The sequence below is a fragment of the Poromitra crassiceps genome (assembly GCF_964638095.1).
Source record: "Poromitra crassiceps genome assembly, chromosome: 1".
NCBI lineage: Eukaryota > Metazoa > Chordata > Actinopteri > Beryciformes > Melamphaidae > Poromitra > Poromitra crassiceps.
This window is the reverse complement of record NC_139623.1, coordinates 111,438,097-111,460,597: the sequence shown is the minus strand read 5'-3', so window position 1 is coordinate 111,460,597 and position 22,501 is coordinate 111,438,097. Positions and strand designations below refer to the sequence as shown.

Sequence of the window (22,501 nt, the reverse complement as noted above, 5' to 3'; positions counted from 1 at the left end):
ATCCAAACAGTGTTGCATTATGTGACATTACTAATGTCACATAATGTCACTATATACTGCAAAGGCTTCCATCAATGGACCATAGCCTCAATCAACATTGTGAGTGACTCTTAATTATATATTTTTTATTTAGATGAAAATCTTTGGGATTATAACTTTAAATCAGGATTCTGAGAATAAAGTCGAGTTTTGAGATTAAAGTCAGAATTCTGCAGGGAAAAAGAAGCATATAGTATGCTTCTTTTTCCCTGCAGAATTCTGACTTTAACTGTCTACAAGTTAAACACAAGCCGACTCACCAGCCCTGTCTACAAGTTAAACACAAGCTGACTCACCAGCCCTGTCTACAAGTTAAACACAAGCCGACTCACCAGCCCTGTCTACAAGTTAACTCATTCACCGCCAAAGACGTCTTTGACGTGTTATCAGAAATAGCCCTCCCCGCCAATGACGTGTTTGACGTGTTTTTGTTTTTATTAGTGCAGCGCGTAGTTCAAACACTTCCCCAGCCTGTGACATGGTATCAGGTCCCTGCCTCAAAGTCAAGCCGACAGCACGTTATCAAACACATACCGCAGCTGTTGTTTTGAAATGAGCAGGAGGAAAAACAGAGAAACGCGCTTCCTTGTAGAGAGGAGAAACGCCATTGAAACGCCCCTCGGCGCGCTGCACTGCTCGCCTTGCTGCAGGGCGAACCTGGATTGAGTTGTTCGCAGTAGTCAAACCCGTGACGAACATGATCGATCCGGTTCCAGCGCCTGGTCCCAAAGCCAAGCCGGACCCGTTCCTGTGTCGCAGCATTCGTCCCAGCTCGAACGAGAGGAGGAAAACGATGCGAGGCAGAGGAGGCTAGACGCTGATCTCAGACCAGATGGGTGTTCCTCTCCTATGCTAATTTGCGGGGCGATCAATAGTGTTCCCTTGGAAGGAGGTGCGATGGACAGAACTCCCTCTCTCTCTGTGTGTGTGTGTGTGTGTGTGTGTGTGTGTGTGTGTGTGTGTGTGTGTGTGTGTGTGTGTGTGTCTGTCTGTGTGTCTGTCTGTGTGTCTGTCAGTCTGTCTGTCTGTCTGCACACTCACTCACACTGAGTAAACTGTATTGTTGAATGTAAAGCACTTCATGTATATATATATATATATTTTTTTTTTTTGTCATTTGTGTCATAACGAATAATATTTACATGTCTGATGTCAATACAGTTCAAAATAAAAGAATTGAGAGCGAGTTCTGCCTGAGATTGTGTGCTGTACAAAAATGCCATTTTCTGCAATTTCTTTTCTCAGAGAGACCTTTTTGGTGAAAACAGGGTGTATATAAATGGCTATAAGTAGAGTACAGAACATGCTAAAAGCTCACTTTTTTTTTCCTGGTGAACCCAGAGACGTACATCTTCATTTTGAGGTATTGCAAATCACTCTGGTGCTAATAGATAATTTACTGTGGGTCTTGAAAGATGACCAACAATTATGAAAATCTTTGGCCTGTGCTAAATATTGGCAGTCCTAAACTGGCCATGAATGAGTTAAACACAAGCCGAGTCACCAGCCCTGTCTACACAAGTTAAACACAAGCCGAGTCACCAGCCCTGTCTACACAAGTTAAACACAAGCCGACTCACCAGCCCTGTCTACAAGTTAAACACAAGCCGAGTCACCAGCCCTGTCTACACAAGTTAAACACAAGCCGACTCACCAGCCCTGTCGACACAAGTTAAACACAAGCCGACTCACCAGCCCTGTCTACACAAGTTAAACACAAGCTGACTCACCAGTAGGGATGCACCGATCGATGGGCACGTGACCGGAAATGGCCGATTTTCACGTGATCGGCCTCGATCGGTGATCTGTTCCGGTCACTCTAAATAGCCGATTCTGTGAGCCGATTTTCACATGACGTGCGCGCACCCCAAAGCACCGAGACAGGCACCCAGCCACCACACCACACACGCCAGCATACCTTCCTCGTTGTGGATTTTTTTCACCGTCAGTGAAGTAGACAAAGCTCGCAGTTTGTCACACATGCAAGTCGAAAATAAGCCGTGGAGACAGAGATGCGGCCGAGTCCCGCTCGGCTGGAGTCCAGTCAGAGCGGCTCGCTTCACCTCACTGGCCCCTCTCTCTCTGCTCTCTCTCCCCGGGAAGCGGTGCTCCAGCAACCCGCCACCGCGCACAGCCGGCTTGGCGAGGTGAACGCGAGCATTGTGTCCAGTATGATAACCATTCCCCGACCTGCTTTTCCATTCCACATCAGCGCTGCTGCCTCAGCCTGTCAAGTCATGTTGTAACGTGACGTGGATACAGGAGAGACTATTTGTTTCGTATTGCAAATAGAACGACATGAGAACGACGGACATAATAATAAAAATGCATCGGACTCACAAGTGTGCAATGTTTTCTGTGCGTGACGATATTTTTTCGGATGGCAGATAAAAATACGCATACCAAACTTCGGACTGTGTGTAAACTCCGCCTGATATTCAGACTGAAGATCGTTACTGTAACTCATAAACTCATTTCCCCTCTACTCAAGAGGACTGGTCTGGAGCCAGGCTATAAACTCCTTGTCCATGGATCATTTTGATGTTCTGTTGCACCTGTTTTCTTTTGGAAAAGTAAATGCATGATAGCTGTGGGATATAGGCTATTGGATTTAATTTAATTTTTGTATTCATTTGCACAAAAAAGCTCTGTCCAGTAGCCTAACCTGGAACACTTTTATTTTGAGATGTGTTTGAGTGAGAAGGTCCTACTTCATGCAAATGATAAGAATTGTTTATTTGTTTATTTGGATCCCCATTAGATGTAAGAATTGTTCTATGAATCTTAATTTTTAAACAAAGTTACAAAAACGTTTGTGTAAGCTGTCAATTGTTGTTTTTAGAAGAAAAAAATCGGAATCGGCAAAAATCGGTATCGGCAAGTCAGACTATTCAAAAATCGGAAATCGGAATCGGCCAAGAAAATGGCAATCGGTGCATCCCTACTCACCAGCCCTGTCTACACAAGTTAAACACAAGCCGAGTCACCAGCCCTGTCTACTAGGGCTGTGGCGATTCACTTATCTCCCGATTCGATACTATCACGATTCTTGGGTGCCGATTCGATTTATATTGCGATTCTTAAGTATTGCGATTCTACGATTATTGCGATTCGATATTACGATTTATTGCGATTTTTGTTTATTTTTTTCTTTTCTTTTTTCAGTTTGTTTGCTTTTTTACACTAGATTAGAACATGGGAAAAGTTGAATCATACACTAGAGCAGTGATTCCCAACCTGTGGGCCGCGGCCCCCTGGTGGGCCGCGAAGGTATTGCAAGTGGGCCGCCAAATCATTTCCAAAAAAGTATGATTTTTGAAAAAAAAAAAAAAAAAAAAAAAAAAATCATTTTTTTTTTAAATATTTTGAAAAATCATACTTGAAAAAGTATGATTTTTGTTTCTTTGATGTTATTGCTTTTGCTTGAATTGAAGTTTCATCTTTACATCATCTTTATATTGGGTTTGTGTATTTGTAACCCTATCGATTTAATGGGCTTTCTTCTGATATTTGGATTTTGTTTGGATCTGATATTGGATGTCAAATTGTTATGAGAATGCATTTTTCCATTGTTGAAGGATACCGTTATTTATTAATCATTTGTTAATTAGCCTGTTACAGAGAGCCCCTTGCTTGTCATTTCTGACATCTGTGTGGTGCTGATGGACAGCTCCTTGAATGATTGGTGTGTGTGTGTGTGTGTGTGTGTGTGTGTGTGTGTGTGTGTGTGTGTGTGTGTGTGTGTGTGTGTGTGTGTGTGCGTGTGTGTGGACAGCTCCTTGAAAACTGTAATACTGAAGGTGTTGCAACATGTTACAGGTGCTGTGTTAGTGACTGTGGAGCTTCCAACATGTTTCTCCTGTATTCAGTTCAGTCCTTTATGTTCAATTTTCAATAAAAAAGTGCTCTGAGAACGCATTATATGGCCTTTGTATTTATGGGGTCGGAGGTGGGCCGCGAACATTTTTGAGACATAAAAGTGGGCCCTGAGTTGGAAAAGGTTGGGAACCACTGCACTAGAGACTGTATATTATATATCATGAGTAGGGCTGGGCGATATAGTTAAAAACAGGGGCGCACTGGGATCATAATTCAGGCCGGGCATTAGATACCAAGCAGGCCAGGCCGATATGGGCCAACGCGCGTGAAATTTGGGCCGTTTGAAGCCAGATTTGGGCCGTTTGAAGTCCAATTTTACAATGAGATGCACCCACTTTAACCCTGAAGTGTAATTATTACTTCAGACTAACTAATAAAGTAATAAAACCACTAGTAAACCAGTAGGCGGCGCCTGGCCTGCTGTTCAGTGAGTGGCCTGACTGCAAGCACCCAAAAAAAAAAAAAAAAAAAAAAAAAAAAAAAAAAAAAAAATTTTAATTTGCGATTATCGATTCTGGAATAAAAGATCGATCCAAAAAATCGTGATATTAAAAATCGCGATACTTAGGTGAATCGATTTTTTCCCCCACCCCTACTGTCTACACAAGTTAAACACAAGCCGACTCACCAGCCCTGTCTACAAGTTAAACACAAGCCGACTCACCAGCCCTGTCTACACAAGTTAAACACAAGCCGAATCACCAGCCCTGTCTAGACAAGTTAAACACAAGCCGACTCACCAGCCCTGTCTACACAAGTTAAACACAAGCCGACTCACCAGCCCTGTCTACAAGTTAAACACAAGCCGACTCACCAGCCCTGTCTACACAAGTTAAACACAAGCCGACTCACCAGCCCTGTCTACACAAGTTAAACACAAGCCGACTCACCAGCCCTGTCTACACAAGTTAAACACAAGCCGACTCACCAGCCCTGTCTACACAAGTTAAACACAAGCCGACTCACCAGCCCTGTCTACACAAGTTAAACACAAGCCGACTCACCAGCCCTGTCTACACAAGTTAAACACAAGCCGACTCACCAGCCCTGTCTACACAAGTTAAACACAAGCCGACTCACCAGCCCTGTCTACACAAGTTAAACACAAGCCGACTCACCAGCCCTGTCTACACAAGTTAAACACAAGCCGACTCACCAGCCCTGTCTACACAAGTTAAACACAAGCCGAATCACCAGCCCTGTCTACAAGTTAAACACAAGCCGACTCACCAGCCCTGTCTACACAAGTTAAACACAAGCTGACTCACCAGCCCTGTCTACACAAGTTAAACACAAGCCGAGTCACCAGCCCTGTCTACACAAGTTAAACACAAGCCGACTCACCAGCCCTGTCTACACAAGTTAAACACAAGCCGACTCACCAGCCCTGTCTACAAGTTAAACACAAGCCGACTCACCAGCCCTGTCTACACAAGTTAAACACAAGCCGACTCACCAGCCCTGTCTACACAAGTTAAACACAAGCCGACTCACCAGCCCTGTCTACACAAGTTAAACACAAGCCGAGTCACCAGCCCTGTCTACACAAGTTAAACACAAGCCGACTCACCAGCCCTGTCTACAAGTTAAACACAAGCCGACTCACCAGCCCTGTCTACACAAGTTAAACACAAGCCGACTCACCAGCCCTGTCTACACAAGTTAAACACAAGCCGACTCACCAGCCCTGTCTACAAGTTAAACACAAGCCGACTTACCAGCCCTGTCTACACAAGTTAAACACAAGCCGACTCACCAGCCCTGTCTACACAAGTTAAACACAAGCCGACTCACCAGCCCTGTCTACACAAGTTAAACACAAGCCGACTCACCAGCCCTGTCTACACAAGTTAAACACAAGCCGACTCACCAGCCCTGTCTACACAAGTTAAACACAAGCCGAATCACCAGCCCTGTCTACAAGTTAAACACAAGCTGACTCACCAGCCCTGTCTACACAAGTTAAACACAAGCCGACTCACCAGCCCTGTCTACACAAGTTAAACACAAGCTGACTCACCAGCCCTGTCTACACAAGTTAAACACAAGCCGACTCACCAGCCCTGTCTACAAGTTAAACACAAGCCGACTCACCAGCCCTGTCTACAAGTTAAACACAAGCCGACTCACCAGCCCTGTCTACACAAGTTAAACACAAGCCGACTCACCAGCCCTGTCTACACAAGTTAAACACAAGCCGACTCACCAGCCCTGTCTACACAAGTTAAACACAAGCCGACTCACCAGCCCTGTCTACACAAATTAAACACAAGCCGACTCACCAGCCCTGTCTACAAGTTAAACACAAGCCGAGTCACCAGCCCTGTCTACAAGTTAAACACAAGCCGACTCACCAGCCCTGTCTACACAAGTTAAACACAAGCCGACTCACCAGCCCTGTCTACACAAATTAAACACAAGCCGACTCACCAGCCCTGTCTACAAGTTAAACACAAGCCGACTCACCAGCCCTGTCTACACAAGTTAAACACAAGCCGACTCACCAGCCCTGTCTACACAAGTTAAACACAAGCCGACTCACCAGCCCTGTCTACACAAGTTAAACACAAGCCGACTCACCAGCCCTGTCTACACAAGTTAACACATTCACTGCCAGCCATTTTTTTTTTTACTGTAGGTAGCTTCTGCCAGAGGGTTCTTTTGAGGATTCTGGCTCATCTTTCAAGACCCGAGGATTCTTTTCTGCTAAGATTTTGTGAACACAAAATATCTCAAAAGAACTAATAGAATGTGTGCTTTCTCTGTCTAAAAGAGTTAGTTTGTAGAGTTAGTAGTTATGTAGGCATTAGCACTTGAATACAGCATGGTTTCAAGTCTGAAAATTTAAGCTGAGATAAATAGCTTTTTGTGAAATTCGATAGAACAGTCACTTTAACCATTCATTTTTGGCATCAGTAAGACGTCAGACATCTAAACAATAGTTTTGAACAGTAATTTCCTCCCTAACAGCAGGAAACACCCCTCTACTTCAAACTCCTCCCTCCGTGTGTGTTCTTCTTGGCTGCAGCGGGCGTGTCACAAGCGAGTTGCTGCTGCTGCTGCTCCTGTCTGCTGGCGGCCGCTGGGCAAGTCTGGATGGGCTCGCTCGTTTCTTGGGGTTTCGGTTGAGAAACCCCAAGAAACGGGGTTTCTTTTGCGATTCTGGTCTTATTTATGCTGCGTGTTCCAAAGTGTGTTGCACCCATAATCTATTATGCAAATTTGCAATCCCCCACGGCCAGCAATCAGCGCGAAAGCGAAAGCGTTTTCGCCAATCCATGTTACTGTATGAGAATGGTTTCATCGCGCGTTCCCCTGCAGTTTTGGCTCGGCTTTTTCTAGAATGGAGAGCACTGTCGCCACTTAGTGGGTCGGTGGAATGGGTTGTACACGTTCGGTGGCTCCAATATTTTTATAGGAGACGTGGGGGGCGTTGATCCACGTCCCACCGTCAAATATATTTATTTTTTTTGTAAGCCGAGATATCTCGTCATTGGCAGTGACCGTTGGATTTTGTAAGCCGAGATATCTCGTCAATGGCAGTGAACGTGTTAAACACAAGCCGACTCACCAGCCCTGCTCGCTCTTGAACTTGTAGACCGAGCCCAGGATGTGACAGAGAGCACCTCCTGACTTGAAATCCAGGAAACTCTTGGCCTGAGGAGAGACAGGGAACATCAAGGAAACACCACAAACAAAGACATTTCTAAATACTGTTACGTTACAAGTACAATGTGTAAGTGTATCTAATGTCCTTACTAGGGCTGTTGAAACAAATTTCGGTATTCGAATATTATTCGATTTGCATAAATATGAATAAATCATGAATATTATTATTTTTTGGAAAACGATTATATATATATATATATATTTATTTATTTATTTCCCCTTCTAATACGGCGAATCTCGTCCGTCTCTCCTTGGCTAACCATCGTGTGAATCATGTTGTCACATGTGATGAACTTTCTGTGATGAGCTTTCTGAGTCTGGAATCACAATATAATTTCGTGAGCACGCAGTGCTTTGCATTAACGTCTGCCAGACTATCTCCCTGCACCGGGAGCATTCAAGTAGCCCAATACAGCCTTATGACAAGTGAATCGCATTGGTATTCAACAAACATGATAACAAGTTGCTAATCTGCGTGACTGCGTTAAGTGCCCCTACTAACGTCGTGCATAATTAATTAATCACTCCGCATCAACTCACGCATGTGGTGGATCCCGTCAATATATCCAATGAAAAACTATGAGGCAGAGGCAAAAGCATAGCTAGTCATTCTTCACACAATAGATATTTCTGATACCAAGGCACACGTGAATAATGCAGTGTGTCAATTACATCAAAGACAACAATATGCTAAAGGCCGTATGACGACAGTTGACAAGTCAGCCAGGATAGAACGGAAAACTTCCCTTACAACTTTCAAAATAAAAGTACCATTGCAACGTTTTTTTTTTTCGTGATCCGAAATATCACAAGTACCAAAGAGGAAATAAAGAAAACATTTGCATAGAAACCTGTCTTAAATGAACATAATGGGTCTTCAAAAAGTCCATTTTAACCTGCAGTGGGTCATGCAGTAATACATTAGCGCTTTTATTTTGAAAATAAAATCGTCTAGCTTCCGTTTACTTGGTTGAGTTGGGCTCAGCCTCAATAACATCAGAAAAATGATCAGTGAAGAAAAGATGGCCTCGACCAGAGATGGATGTGACACGAGTTTACTCATCTCATGTAGCTAATCTACAGTATCTAGCTCATGCAGTCTAATCTTCTCGTGTAATCCATCTCATTCAATGGTCAATGTTACAGGTTACAATGGGACATTTGAGTCGTTGGACTGCGCTCTAGTGGACAGAAGGGTACATAACAACAACATGCTGATTAGGCTTTATATAAGTCTATAGGTAACATTAAAAAAATGGAATAAAGATCGAATATTAAGATAATAAAAGCACTGAAAATCAAATTGGATTATGGAGGAAGATTGACAGCTCTAGTACTTACAGGTAGCTTGGTGAGAGCAGGGTTGTTGACCCTGCGTCCGAAGGCATCCTCCTGGAACTGAAGCAGCTGTACCACCAGCCCACCCAGGGACTTACTGGAGGGGGAGTCGTTCTGGACATACTGGGACCAGCAGACAGACAGAACAATATTAACACAGCAATGAACACAGCTACACACATATCTACGGTAGTCTGGGGCCGCCTTTATCAAGACACGGTCAACTTGAAAGACGTGAGTTTGCTGGGCGCACAGTCGGGTAGTGTATTTTGAGTGTAATGTATTTCAGTGAGTTTTTCAGTTGTGATAAACAATCTTAATGAAAAAGTCGTGTAGTATAAACTCCCCAGTCTTTTCATAGTCAGTTAAGGTTTCCAAGTCGTCTGGTGTATCGAGGCTATTAAGCGTTACCTTCTTTGTCATTTTATACATATTGGCAATTTATTAAATGATACGCTCAAAGAATTTCATGTCAATAAATGTCTGATAAAGTCATTATCACCAACTGAGTTAACACAGTGGGGATTGAGCCTATGGCCCATTGATGGGAGCCTTTGCATTTTAAGTATTGCAGCATTTATGGAACTGGGTGTCTCTGATGCGATTATCACCTTACATTAGTTGCACGGTATACCAAAATTTCGATACTATTTCGATACTTTTTATTAAAAACGGTTATGTATTGGAAGTTCCCAAAGTTTGGTACCATCACTTTAGCCGTTGTTGTGCTTTTAAAAGGAAGTTGCAGGATTCCTCGTCTAATTAACGTTACACGCGACGCAACAAATAATCAAACACACAATTCCCAGTGTCTCTGCCATCACACTGGACATCAACACTAGCGGCAGACTTCTCCCCCTCCAGCAAATATACATGAATGTTATGCGTAGCGTAACGAACATAAACATTAACATCTTACCGAGAGGGAGAGACCTAAGCTAAGTAGCTAACAGCTAAGCTAAGTAACTAGCCGATCTGAAAAGCATTTAAACAGCGTGAGATTAATGAGTCGGTAAAAAGGAGGAGAGACGCACGAGTGCTTGTGCAGAACTAGTGCACGTTGTGTACAGCGGGTAATGAGCCGCTGTTATGAAGATTAAAGCAGGACTAAACCCCAAAACACTTTTTTTCAGCTTTTAACCAATGTATATGACTTTGGGGGTGGTGTGTGAAGAATTCTGGTCAAAATTTCCACGTTTGAGACCAAACTGTTACCATTGTACCATTTGTATCATTTTCAGCAGCATAAGTTCCCTCTATGGGTTGTGTCAGAGACTCTGACAGTTGAACACTGCTTTTTTTTGTGCCCTCAAATGAATGGGATATTTGGTACATCGTGACGTCACGGTGGGGTTAGCACGCGCCCCACTCATGTGAAAAATTGTTTTTTTCCCCATTGATTATTACTGTAGTTCACGCGGCGCGAGCCCTTTAAGACCAATGCATCCCTGGGTAATGCCTACTGTGGCTAATATTAGCCGCTAGTTAGTTATGTTATATGGCAGGAAAATGCCACTGAATTACCAAATTGATATAACTTTTAACCATTTCGAGTAACACTGTTTCCATACGGATCACCAGCGTTAGTTTGTTGTTTATAACGTGGCTATATTCATAACGTTTTCTATCTCGGACGCGTTATTTCGAATCTCACATAGGTTACGCTGACGCAAAGCATGTGGGTTTCAGGACGAAACAGTCTCGAGCCACTAACGTTATATTTAGAGCACAATATTCCTGGAATGCAAGTTTAACTAAACAGTTACATGTCCTCTGCATTCTACATAAAATTAAGATATTACGGGTTGTTTTATTTTGTATGTTACATAAGCCGTTTTCACACATGCTTACAGGAAAATTACCTGTAAATCAATATCGGCCATTTCCCGGAATTTCCCTTCACACCTGAGCGCTGCATGTGTGAATATATTCGTCAAATAGCCTGTATGTTGGGGGGCGGGGGGGCTTATTTTGGGGGTCGGCAAAACTCTGATGGTGAAATAAGTTTGCTTGTCACACAATAAATCACACTCGTTTGACTTAAGTGTATGTATGTTGTATCCTTCACATTCGCTCATGGGCTGCAGTGCAGAGTAGTATATCCAGGCAGCGTCAAGCCAGCATAATAAACACAGCCGATTTCCCCCCTCCCCTCTCTGCTCGAGAGAGGCCAGTCCTTGAGTCCTCCGCACTTCGCAGCAGCACGACACAGCGAGAATGGCAGCGGCTTGCAAGCCGCCCAACGCTTGTATGTATGTAGAGAAAGCAAATGCACGAAGCGAAATGTGGAAGTAGTTTGCTTTGATGTGCGCGAATGAATAGATGATGCACGCTGGAAGTGAACGTTAAGCAACGTGTGTACACCTCGCCCATGAGAGAAGGACCGGCAAATGACTGGACCCGTTTCACACTTGTGTCCCTTATCGCGGCATACCGCTCTTCTGACTGGCTCGAAACTGGTGAAAAGTCCGCGATGACGGGGTCACGCTTATACCGGAAAACAACTTTCACACTCCAAGGCATTAGACCGCTTTCCGGTCATTTAACGGTAAAAAGCGCATGTGTGAAAACGGCTATATTGGCCAAGATATGTTACTTTATGGGGGAGGAATTCTGCCGTTTTGCAAGACATCTGGGGGGTTTAGTCCTGCTTTAAAGCAAGATTAACGGAGTTGAGAGCAGACAGACACTATCGCAGTTGCGTTCTCTCCAGTCCAGTCTGCCTTCTGCAAATGACGCGTCCAGGAGCCGTCGGTAAAGCATGAGAGTGTGGCCTTTGAGTGACATCTGTAATGTGTCACAACAAAATAAATAACCTGGGTTACACTTACTATGTTATCGTGTGTTACTGGACAGACACACTACTAACTTTTCAGTCTGAGCCATTTTACATAGCCTATAGTGTGCTCTGTGCCAGTGCTGCAGTTCATATTTTTCCGTTGTGTTTCTGTTTTCAATGAGACAGGCAAAGGACCTGTTTCAAACATTGACTGATATATCACAGGATGTTGTGAAGAGTGCAATGTACATGGCTATATAATAAAGAGTGTACACTACGCATAACATTCATGTATATTTGATGGAGGGGGAGAAGTATCCCGCTAGTGTTGATGTCCAGTGTGATGGCAGAGACACTGGGAAATGTGCGTTTGATTATTTGTTGCGTCGCGTGTAACGTTAATTAGACGAGGAATCCTGCAACTTTGTTTTAAAAGCACAACACCAGCTAAAGTGATGGTACCAAACTTTGGGAACTTCCAATACCTAACCGTTTTTAATCGAAAGTATCAAAATAGTATCGAAATTTCGGTATACCGTGCAACCCTACCTGCTTCCGAATGATAATGTGACAATGGCTGCAGAGACGGCTAGAAAAATGTAAGACTGGCTGTGTGAAAATAGAACAGGACACACAGAGGAAACAGTCTCATACACCACCAGATACTCTATTTATAGTGAGGACAATGTCAAGGAGACCCACTTCTAGCCTTGAACACACCCACACACAAACTTTACTGAAAGAATAAAGACACACACAGAGTTAGTGCCCTTCCAGCCACATGGCTTGATTCTATTTATATCCTGCCTTAGTAATGTGAAACAGCCAGCCATGCTGGATAGGTATTGTAAACAACGTATACTTCCTAATTCCAAGACACAGCGCTTATGCTTATTTTATTATAATTAGTTAATTAACTACCGTCTCTTTTCGTCAACATCACTTAAACGAACACTAAAGGACCAAAGTGTTTCCGTGAGTTTTGTAGTGAGAATGAAAACACTGTTAGCCAAGGATGATTCTTTGTTTGGCTAGTGGGCGAGAGTAGGCTGCACTCTGTCTGGTATGCTGCTGTGTTGACAATACTCAACATCGCCTACTCCTCAGCAAAAATTCACACTCCCCTTGGAAAATACGGTTTCATTTTTTTATACGAATGGGAATGTAAATAGAAGCTACATTTTATATTATAATAGTAGTTTAACTGCTTGATGTCCGTTAGGTTACATCCATGCATGTCGGTGTCCTCAGGCAATGCTAATAATATTAGGCTAACGTTAACTGAAACTATTCGCATTGAGTAATGTTAAAATCGTGTGTAAGTTTGATAACTACAGCCACTGTGAGCTTGACTCGTTTGTAAACATTACCCCAACATGTATTGGTGTCCTCGGCCCCCGTAACGTTACTGAATGGGGCAGCTAGCTAACAGCTAGCCGACTGCTTGTTAACCAGGTTCACCCCGAGGATGTTTGAGCCCTTCAGTTTTGTGACATTTCGTTAACGGACAACTTGTTTCATATCAGCGACCCCCCTCCCACAAACAAAACCACATATCTGAATGAACAACCAAGACATATCATTTGATTTGGCTAGCTGCGGCTAGCTAAGATAACAGCGCTCCATTGTGCCAGGGGACGCGGGCCTTCATAGAAATCAATGGAGAAGCAGTGCTGCTTGCTAACCTTTTTGTAGTGCTTCCCGATCCACTGGCGCACGGTCTCCAGCTGAGACACCGTTTCTGAACTCTCCCAGAACTTGGAGGACGGGCCCCCGTCTTTCTTACGTCCCACTGCGGTACCGGCACCAACCGGGCCGGCTGCCGGGCCGCCTGAGCCCGCTCCGCCTGCTGTAGTCGCCGCTGTCGCCATTGTGTTTTGTCCGCTGCGTTTCTTTCTCCTCACGGCGTCCCTCACCATGCAAGTTTTCGAATGATATTGCGCAGCCGCAAAGGTGTTGATATTTTTCAACTCTCGCGATAACATAATGTGCTTATGGGAAAGGTAGTCTCTAGTGACTATGTATGTACAAGCTGACTGTGAAGCTCACTGAAATGACATCCAGAGTCACACAAAGTACATTTCAGTGAGCTTCAGTCAGCCTGTACTGTACATAGCAGGATTGTGATTCCAGAGCTACTATGAGGAACAGCATGGATTGTGCTGAGAAAGAACTCTACAAATTAACATCATCATTGGTAAGCAGCAAATACATTATAATTGAATAAAAAAAGTTAAAGGAGGACTTACCCCCTAGATATGTATTAGAACAGTGATTTGAAAATACCTATGGAAAAAACCAAGAAATGACATATACTCTTGTCTATACTGGACTCTTTGGCTGTGTTCAAGTCCAGATTTTTTTTCGGAAATCGACGCCATTACAGTTTGCCTACTGCCTCAAAAATAATTTATTTGAGAGGGGCCATATCTTTATAAATATCAACAACTAGCCAACGCTGGTGGCCTGTTTGGAAAGAGCTTTGCTCAAAATGGTTGAAAGTTATATCAATTTGGTAATTCAGTGGCGAACTAGAAATTTAATTATTTTTCTGCATGTATCTCTATGGCAGTGTGTCAAAACTACGTTACGAGAGCAAAGTGACGTGGGCTCGTTACAGCAGCACACCGCACAATACAACAAACCCCCCGTTCTGGGGTAACACAATGCGAGATTTCTCTACGTCATTCCCTCCTCCAAGTTGCCATATAGTCCCTTTTTTATTTTAGTTTGGGGGCTTTTCGTGATTCTTGTTAAAAGTTGTGCAAAAGTTTTCCTCTCAGCGCAGTGCAGGCTGCGCCTCGTCCCTCCTGCCAGACCCCGGCTGGCGAAACAGCCTGCTGCATGCATGGGGCGCTCGTAACCTCATGGAGCAACAAACAAACACATACAGAAATAGCTGGTGTGCGATTTAGAGAATACAGTCTGAGATTGGGTACAGGATTGAGGGAATCCCGCATCTGTTTGCGAAGGTGCGACTGGACAGGACGCTTTTCACAGACGGGCACAGTAGTCGGAGCGAGGCGAGTGTCTCTCAGGGCTACTCAGGGCACAGCTGCAGATCTCTCCTCCTCCTCCTCCGCGCATTCAGTCTGTCCAAAATCAATACCGATATAATCTCAGTAGGAGGGATGCAGGGAAATATAGTAGCCGATGTGTTTAGAGAAGCTTTGTCACCTTGTCACGTCGTAGTATAGCGTTATATTTTACATGTGCGCTAAACTGTGACCATATTTGTTTGCGGAAATATCAGACTGCTCTCTCTGCTCAGCACAGAGAGCCCAGCTGCTGCTGGCCTGCTGCGCGCGCCCGCGGAGCTTGGGGCTCGTCCATGTTACAGTACGACTCTCTCCCGCCTGCCTGCCTGGGCTGGAGACAGTGCTTGCAACTCGGACTGATAATATAAACATCATCATTCGAGCTTATCCAGGTAAGATATCAATAAAGTAATGACACATTCAGCGGGAAACTAACTATAATTAAGACATGTGCCAACTTTGACGACGTTTGGTTCAGTATTTTAAGAGCAAACTTCAATAGGAATAGGCTTAGTTGTGAGGAGCCGAAAGGGTACAGGGGGAGTAGTGGAGTAATTATCTTGAAATCCCATAGTCTTTGGGGACAACCTGACGTCAGGTTGTACCAAATATCCCATTCATTTGAGAAAAAAAAAAAAGCAGTGTTTGACCCTTAGAGGGCGCTTATGCCAGATATGCTGCTGAAAAATGATACAAATGGTAAAATGGCAACAGTTTGGTGTCAAATGTGGAAATTCTGACCAGAATTCTTCACACATCACCCCCAAAGTTATTATTGGTTAAAAGCTGAAAAAAAGTGTTTTGGAGGTAAGTTCTCCTTTAAGAATTTCTTATATGGCAGATTGTTTTTTTTTTTTACAATATTCAAGAAATACTGCCTTTTAAAGATGTTTAAAAAAAAATCCCTATATGTTTAGTTATAAACCATATTACCCATCAAATAACATTATGCATAGAAGCAACTGCACGCTCTGAAATATTAGTTTGATAGTGACATAGATTCTCACCTCAGGTCTTTAGAGCCTCACAGATTGAGAGTAGAACTGTGTTTCCTAAGCCAAGAACATCCAGTGAATGTATAACAGGCTGCCCTGATCCGACAGGACCGACCTGCACCTGGACCTGCTGATCCAATCAACAAAGGTCCGTGCATCCTATGGAGGCTGTCCTAAGTCCTCTAGGAGGGGAGCTTTTTCCTTTCTTTGTGGGGAAACCCACTCAAACTGGTTCAAACTGATAGTAAAGGGGCTTGTTTACAGGGCCGATTTTACCAACGGGCTTACCCGGGCTGAAGCCCGGGGCCCGGGACATCAAGGGGCCCCAAAAAAAAAATGTTTTTTTTTTGGGGGACCCTTGATGGTTTTTTTTGGGCCCCCTGTCCAGGGTCTTCGCAAAAAATGTTTTTTTTACTGACGCCATTCAAATGTTTTTGCAGAGTAATAACATCCACTGTGAGAGGGTGTCCACCCGCTATGCCGACCACTCGCAATGCCGACCTTAGGGGGGCGTGGGGGGTGGGAGAGGTTAGGTTTTGGGTTAGGGTCTGGGGGAGGTTAGGTTTAGGCGTGGGGGTGGGAGAGGTTAGGTTTTGGGTTAGGGTCTGGGGGAGGTTAGGTTTAGGCATGGGGGCTGGGAGAGGGGAGGTCGGAACAGCGAGAGGTCGGACCAACGACATGGAACCCTGTGAGAGGGCTCCCAAATTTATCGTGCTTAGGGCCCCCAGATGTACAGGGATGCCCCTGTGTGTGTGTGTGTGTGTGTGTGTGTGTGTGTGTGTGTGTGTGTGTGTGTGTGTGTGTGTGTGTGTGTGTGTGTGTGTGTGTGTGTGTTGTGATTGGTAAATTGTGATTGGTAAATCACAATTTCAGACACGTTGATTGACAGGTCTGACATTTAGGTTACCAATCACACGACGGGAGGCGCCCAGGCTGAAGCCTATTGTCCAATGACTCACCCACTTGACATTGATGTCATTGGAAAGTAACATTGTTAGAACATTGGACTTCACCACTCTAGTCAAACGCTTTGCCACGGCAAAAGTCAGGAAGAAGACATTTCAGGTACAAACAGACTTGAATACTGCTTGATTGATTTGTGCAATAATTGTGAGAATGTGTGTGTGCACTGTAATAATAACAGCAATAATAAATACTAAATAATAATAATAAAAGTGCTTGTTGTGACATCTCAGTGGCAATGTTTTCTTTCCAATCAGGCTGTTTATGAAAGAACATGATGGCTAAACCTACAGTTTGTGTTTGTAAGTTAGAATGCTGACAGGAGAGCAGGTGGTGACATGAAAGTTAGTGAGAAAAGGAGAAGATACTGAATAATGACATCACAACAGTATAATCCTAATGTTGATTTAAAATGAGATATTCCTTTAAATACGGCTAAAAAAGGTTAAAAAAAAACACTAATTTTTTTTTTCTATGATCAAACCCCTTCCCCTAAAGGTGGGGGCTCCAGGAGAAGGCCCTGGAGTCCTCGACCATATCCAAACCCTAACCCCAACCAAGTGGCTACCAATGCCCTTAACCGAACCCCACTCATCCCCCTGTGCCTCACCCCAAATTAAAATTAAATTAAATTAAATTAAATGAATGACAACTAAAATGACTCTGGGACAGATGGCCGATATTTTGGGGTTCCCGCTATATAGTGGATGCCCACTAAGACTGATAGACTCCGGGTTCCCAGATTGCTCCTACTCAATGTTTGTTTCCATCCACTACAGAGACTTATCTACTGAAAGAAAAATCATCAAACCAAACAGGCAACTGGCAATTACGTCATTACCAGTTAGATTTCAACTCATTCGAATTTCCCTACGGGGATGAATAAAGTACTCTATCTATCTATCTATCTATCATAAATCAACCCAAAGCAGCCTTCTTCTTTTCATAATTCTTTGTGGAAGACTTCTCCATCAGCCCTCTTTCTCCATCGAAGTTTGACGTCCTTCATCCCCTTCTCTTTCATCTTCTTCTCCATCTGAACAACAAAAAGGATTGATTTACTCAACTGGTGACTCGCTCACAAGCCAGCGTCTCAACGCTTAAGGCTAGGATGCTCATAAAACAGAGAAAATCAGCAATAACATTTGCTTCTCTTCTAAAAAGAAAATGTCCTTCTGCTGTTCGTCAGGTTTAAATCAGAATTGGGGAGTACCAATCTGTTTTACTCCGAAGTAAATTACATGACTCTCGTGGTTTTTAATAGTGCAATGTACAGATCGTATGTATTGTAAGTGACAAAAGCAATTCATTAGAGCAGGGGTTCCCAACCTTTTTTGGCTTGTGACCCTACTTTGACGTGACAAAAATCTATAGGGACCCGAGACATTCAAATACCGGTACACCATCGATAATATCATCAGTGACATCGTCAATGATGTCACATAGTATGCTTCCCCCCCCCCCCCCCCCCCACAGAATTCTGATTAATCTGAGAATTCTGACTTTAATCATCTCAAAACTCTGACCCCCCCCCCCCCCCAGAATTCTGACAGTAACTCTGATTTTATTCTCAGAATCCTGATTGAAAGTTATAATCTGCATAATAATGACATCACAACAGTCTAATCCTAATGTTAATTTAAAATGAGATATTCCTCTAAATATGGCTTCAAATGGGCAACATTTGAGAAAAACAGCCAAAAACGTTCGCCCCCCTCAGAATTGTGGCTTGTACTCTTCGGTAGTATTCAATTGTGTGTGGTGTAAAAATAACAACAAAAAACATGCAGGCGACCCTATTTGAATTCCAGACGACCCCACTTAGGGTCGCGACCCTAAGGTTGGGAACCACTGCATTAGAGATTAACCTGTTTCAAGATGGCCTCCATCATATCAGGATCATTCAGGTCAGCCTCTGACATCACCTTTATTTTGAACACCTGCTTCTCTACACCTTTAGCACAGAATAGACAGATAGATAGATAGATAGATAGATAGATAGATAGATAGATAGATAGATAGATAGATAGATAGATAGATTTTTTTTTACTAAGATCAACTTTCAAAAATATACTGTATATAATGCCATATAATTAATGTGATTTTGATTAGTGATGTGAATAACTCACCAGTGTAGCAAATGAAATCCAATTTGGATTCACAATTCCCGTCGAACCACTTGCCATGATTGGCATTGGCAATATCAAGCCATATGGCAGCGCAGTTCTCGTCATCACTGTTTGGTTCTCCACCCGCCCAGTATGTGAATGAGGACTCGCTCCCATCTGACCACCTCCAGCTGTCTGGTTTCTCATACAGGCCGATCCAGGTGTATCCCCCATAACCGCTGCCTGCAGACTCAATCAGCGTCTGAATGTCGGCCATGTCATCGATGGTGGCCAGGTCAGTGAACTTCTCTCTGCAGTAGCTTTGGGCTTCATTCCAGCTCTTTTTTTCTTGAATACGGTGGTACTGATGATGAAGGCCTGAGCAGAGGCCTGTGACTGAAGACACATTCAGCATAGTACGCATGACGGCGTGTATGTATGTTACCTGATGCTCTTGCTTTATACAAGAATACATGCAGATAAGAGGTAGCTAATAATTTCAATAATATTAATTTATACACACCACACTGCACAATGCACGCACATATACGTGTGCGCAGTGCGCACGCACCACACGCACACACACACACACACACACACACACGCACACACACACACACACACACACATACTGACCTGAGAGTAGCAGAATGAACAGCATGGTCCTTCTAATAACTGAGGAAAAGAAAAAAATATTTTGAAATAATGTACCATGAAACACATTTATTTAACATAAATAGTATAATGTACATTAAGGTATATATACTGTATATATTTTTATTTTATTCAATAGTTCAATTTCAGTTTTACTTCGTTTCGAACTCAAGCTCTCACTAGTGCCTAAAACGCTGCAACGCAGCCCTATGGAAGACTGTCATTTTGCTCCAAAATTACTTATCATTAAAACCTGACCACCCACCCGTAGGTGGCGTGGTACCCCCTGGGGCTGACACGGTTCCACGTGACTACGTCACGTCCTGTCAGCCCAGGGATAATCACTTTCCGTTTCTTCCACCCGCTGAAGAAGATGTGTTCTAATAGCTCCGCGGTTAACTTTGAGTTAGCTCTTTTACATAGCTTAGATACTAGGCTCGTTCCGGCTGATTTGCCCACCTCAAGAGGTTGCGTGGACGGGATAAAGCAGGCTTCGGGGACCCGACCCTGTACCCTTCACCCTGCGGCGTCGGAACAAGTCATCTTAAGCTAAGAGTATCTTCCTTAGTTAACTGTTGTTTAGCTGCCGCCGTGCAGCTCATGTGAACGTTTTTCCCCGGCTGGGGTAACGTTGTGTTAGGCTTGGGCGCTGACTCAGGTCTGCACTCAAAACTCTTAGCTAGGTTGCATACGTGCAGAATAGCTTGTACCGTTAGCACTAGAACAACGGGCTAATTAGCACAGTTGTCACAGATAGCTAGCTTTGCATCCGTGCGGTTGCTTCTGTTTGCTAGGTACTTTAGGCGCCAGCTACTAGCGTTAGAGCGCGCGTGTTACTCCGGCTGGAGTAACGTTAGATAGTTAGCTAGCTAAGTGTCTCATGCAGCTAGCAGCTAGCTTGTAGCACGCTGGCTTTAGAGCGCGCGCGTTAGATAGTTAGCTAGTTTGCTCAGTGCAGCTAGCTTGGACTACCTTGTAGCACTCCAGCTATCTGGCTGCGTCCCCAGACAGGGTAACGCACCCGGTTTTGTGGCAGATAGCTAACGTGCACACGTGCAGTTAGTGTCTGTGTGCTAAGTATTTCGCGCCAGCTACCTCTGTGTAGGGCGCACGTTAAGCGAGAGTAGTAGCTAGAAGCCATGCTCTTCAGTTAGCTAGATAGCTAGCTTGCTCCCGTGCAAGCCAGTATCTAGCGTTGTGTAGCACTCCAGCTATCTTACCGTTGCAGGCTTTAGCTTGCACGGTAACCCCGTTATTCCTGTTAGCAGAGAGAGGGGGGGAACAGCTAGGTGCTGTATTAGCTGTGAGGCTACGCTGGCCGGTTACAACCGGCACAATTAATTTAATGTCTGCTAAGTGTTGCTTGCCTCGTGCAAATAGCATCTACTAGATTGTAACTCCCTCTGAGGAGTTTCTTCTGAGATTGACTAGCTTCGCGGGCCGCTGGCCTCTGCTTGCGGTCACGCTTGCTTCCCCGTGTTACTCAGGGTAGAGACTCGCTGCACCGGCTTGTGCGCAGGCTTGTGTTAGCGCACGCTTGTCTCTCAGTGCTTATGCTAGCTTAGCTAGTGGCTTCCACGCCTGTTCTCTCGGGTTAACAGGTTGTGGGTATTGGTGCCTCCCCTTCGGGATGGGCTATTGCCGCTTACGTTACCATTGCACGCGCACGTTCGCTAGCCTCCGGGTTGCTTACTGTCTAGCCTGTGCTTCTTGCTAGCCTGCTAGCTTGCTTAAGCAGTACTCCCGCTAATAGGGTGCGCCCTGCGGGAGCCTGCTATTAGTGATTAGCTTCCTGCTTCCTCTTGCTACTGAGCAGGGAAAGTCAGGGAGGGGATGGGCCATGTGTAAAACTACTTTGGCCGAGTATGAATCGGCATGTTAAGTGCGTGTTCTGCCTGGGGCACGAGCACGCTGCACAGGCGCCTTGAACCCTCGGTCTTGTCCGCAGCTAAGCTCTTGAGAGCGGACCAAGGTCCGCTCTCAAAGGAGTTTGAAAGCTAGCTTGCCTTGCATACGTGCATATAGCAATATTTAGTACTGTTTAGCACAGAACGATAGTATTTGCAGATAGCTGGCGTGCACCCGTGCAGTTAGTATCTGTGTGCTAAGTACATTGGGCGCAAGCTACCTCCGCTACAATAGACGTACCGCTCCTTGCTGGCGCTTCGCGTCCAGCAGGGCTTACAGCTCGCCAAGGTCTGGGCTCAGTGCCAGCCTTTGGCTTGTAGCTCTAAGGACAAGCCCACCGCCCTTGGTGCCCAAGGCCCGGGGTGGTTGGGAGCTCTCCATGGGTCGCACTCCCTTGTTGGGGCGCCCCCTGCAAGTGCAGGGAGCCTGGCAGGGGGCACAGCGCACCTTGGTCCATGGCCACGGCCTGGCCTCGGTTGGCAGCGCCCAGGTCAAGCCCACCGGTTGGCTCACCAAGGCTGGGCTTAGTTCCAGCCTGCGGCTTGTAGCTTTAGTTTTTTGTGTAACAAACAAACTCTACAGATTGTATAGATATTGTTTGGTTTGTCTAGCCTGAGTGAATGGAGAAATCAAAGATGTTAATGACATGCAAATGCACTTCTTAATGCATTAACTGAATTAACTAATACATCGACAAGTCATGACTTGACTCACTGTGACGTGAACTCGCTCTCATTTGGACTGCAAACCCCCGAGATTGTGGTTGAGTTGAAATTTGATCAGGCAACAAAAACAAAACGTTTGTACCTATAGAGATACGTGTAATATTGAGTGCTGGACTTCCCAAGTTTTCCGCTACACTGCCTAGAGGGGCTTTCAGCCTACTAAATATTACAATGGGTTTAAATGTAGAGTTTGAGTGCCACAAATAGAATAGAGGAAACAGTGAGTGCAGGTAACAGCTCAGGAGCACTGTGTATGTGCTGGACTGGCTCATGTCAGGTCAACCATGGATGGTTGAGAAGATGTTGGCTGTGTTCTCTGGAGGGGTTCAAAGGATGCAAAACACATGTAAAGTCATTTACAGTGCCTCTCCTGATGCAAACGCTATGCTAAACATGGGATGAGTGT

At 44.5% G+C, this 22,501-nt stretch overlaps 1 protein-coding gene across 1 annotated transcript in view; it reads right to left on the bottom strand.

Moving 5' to 3' along the window:
• The window catches only part of smarcc1a (SWI/SNF related BAF chromatin remodeling complex subunit C1a), an 85,219-nt gene extending 71,628 nt beyond the window's left edge, over positions 1-13,591 (bottom strand). The window contains exons 1-3 of the mRNA XM_083642971.1: positions 13,390-13,591; positions 8,929-9,048; positions 7,490-7,575 (exon numbers count right to left, since the gene is read on the bottom strand). Of these exons, the coding sequence (XP_083499097.1) occupies positions 7,490-7,575; positions 8,929-9,048; positions 13,390-13,575 (392 nt within the window). The 5' untranslated portion in view covers positions 13,576-13,591. The remainder of the gene's footprint in view (positions 1-7,489; positions 7,576-8,928; positions 9,049-13,389) is intronic.
• Positions 13,592-22,501: the final 8,910 nt, after the last annotated feature.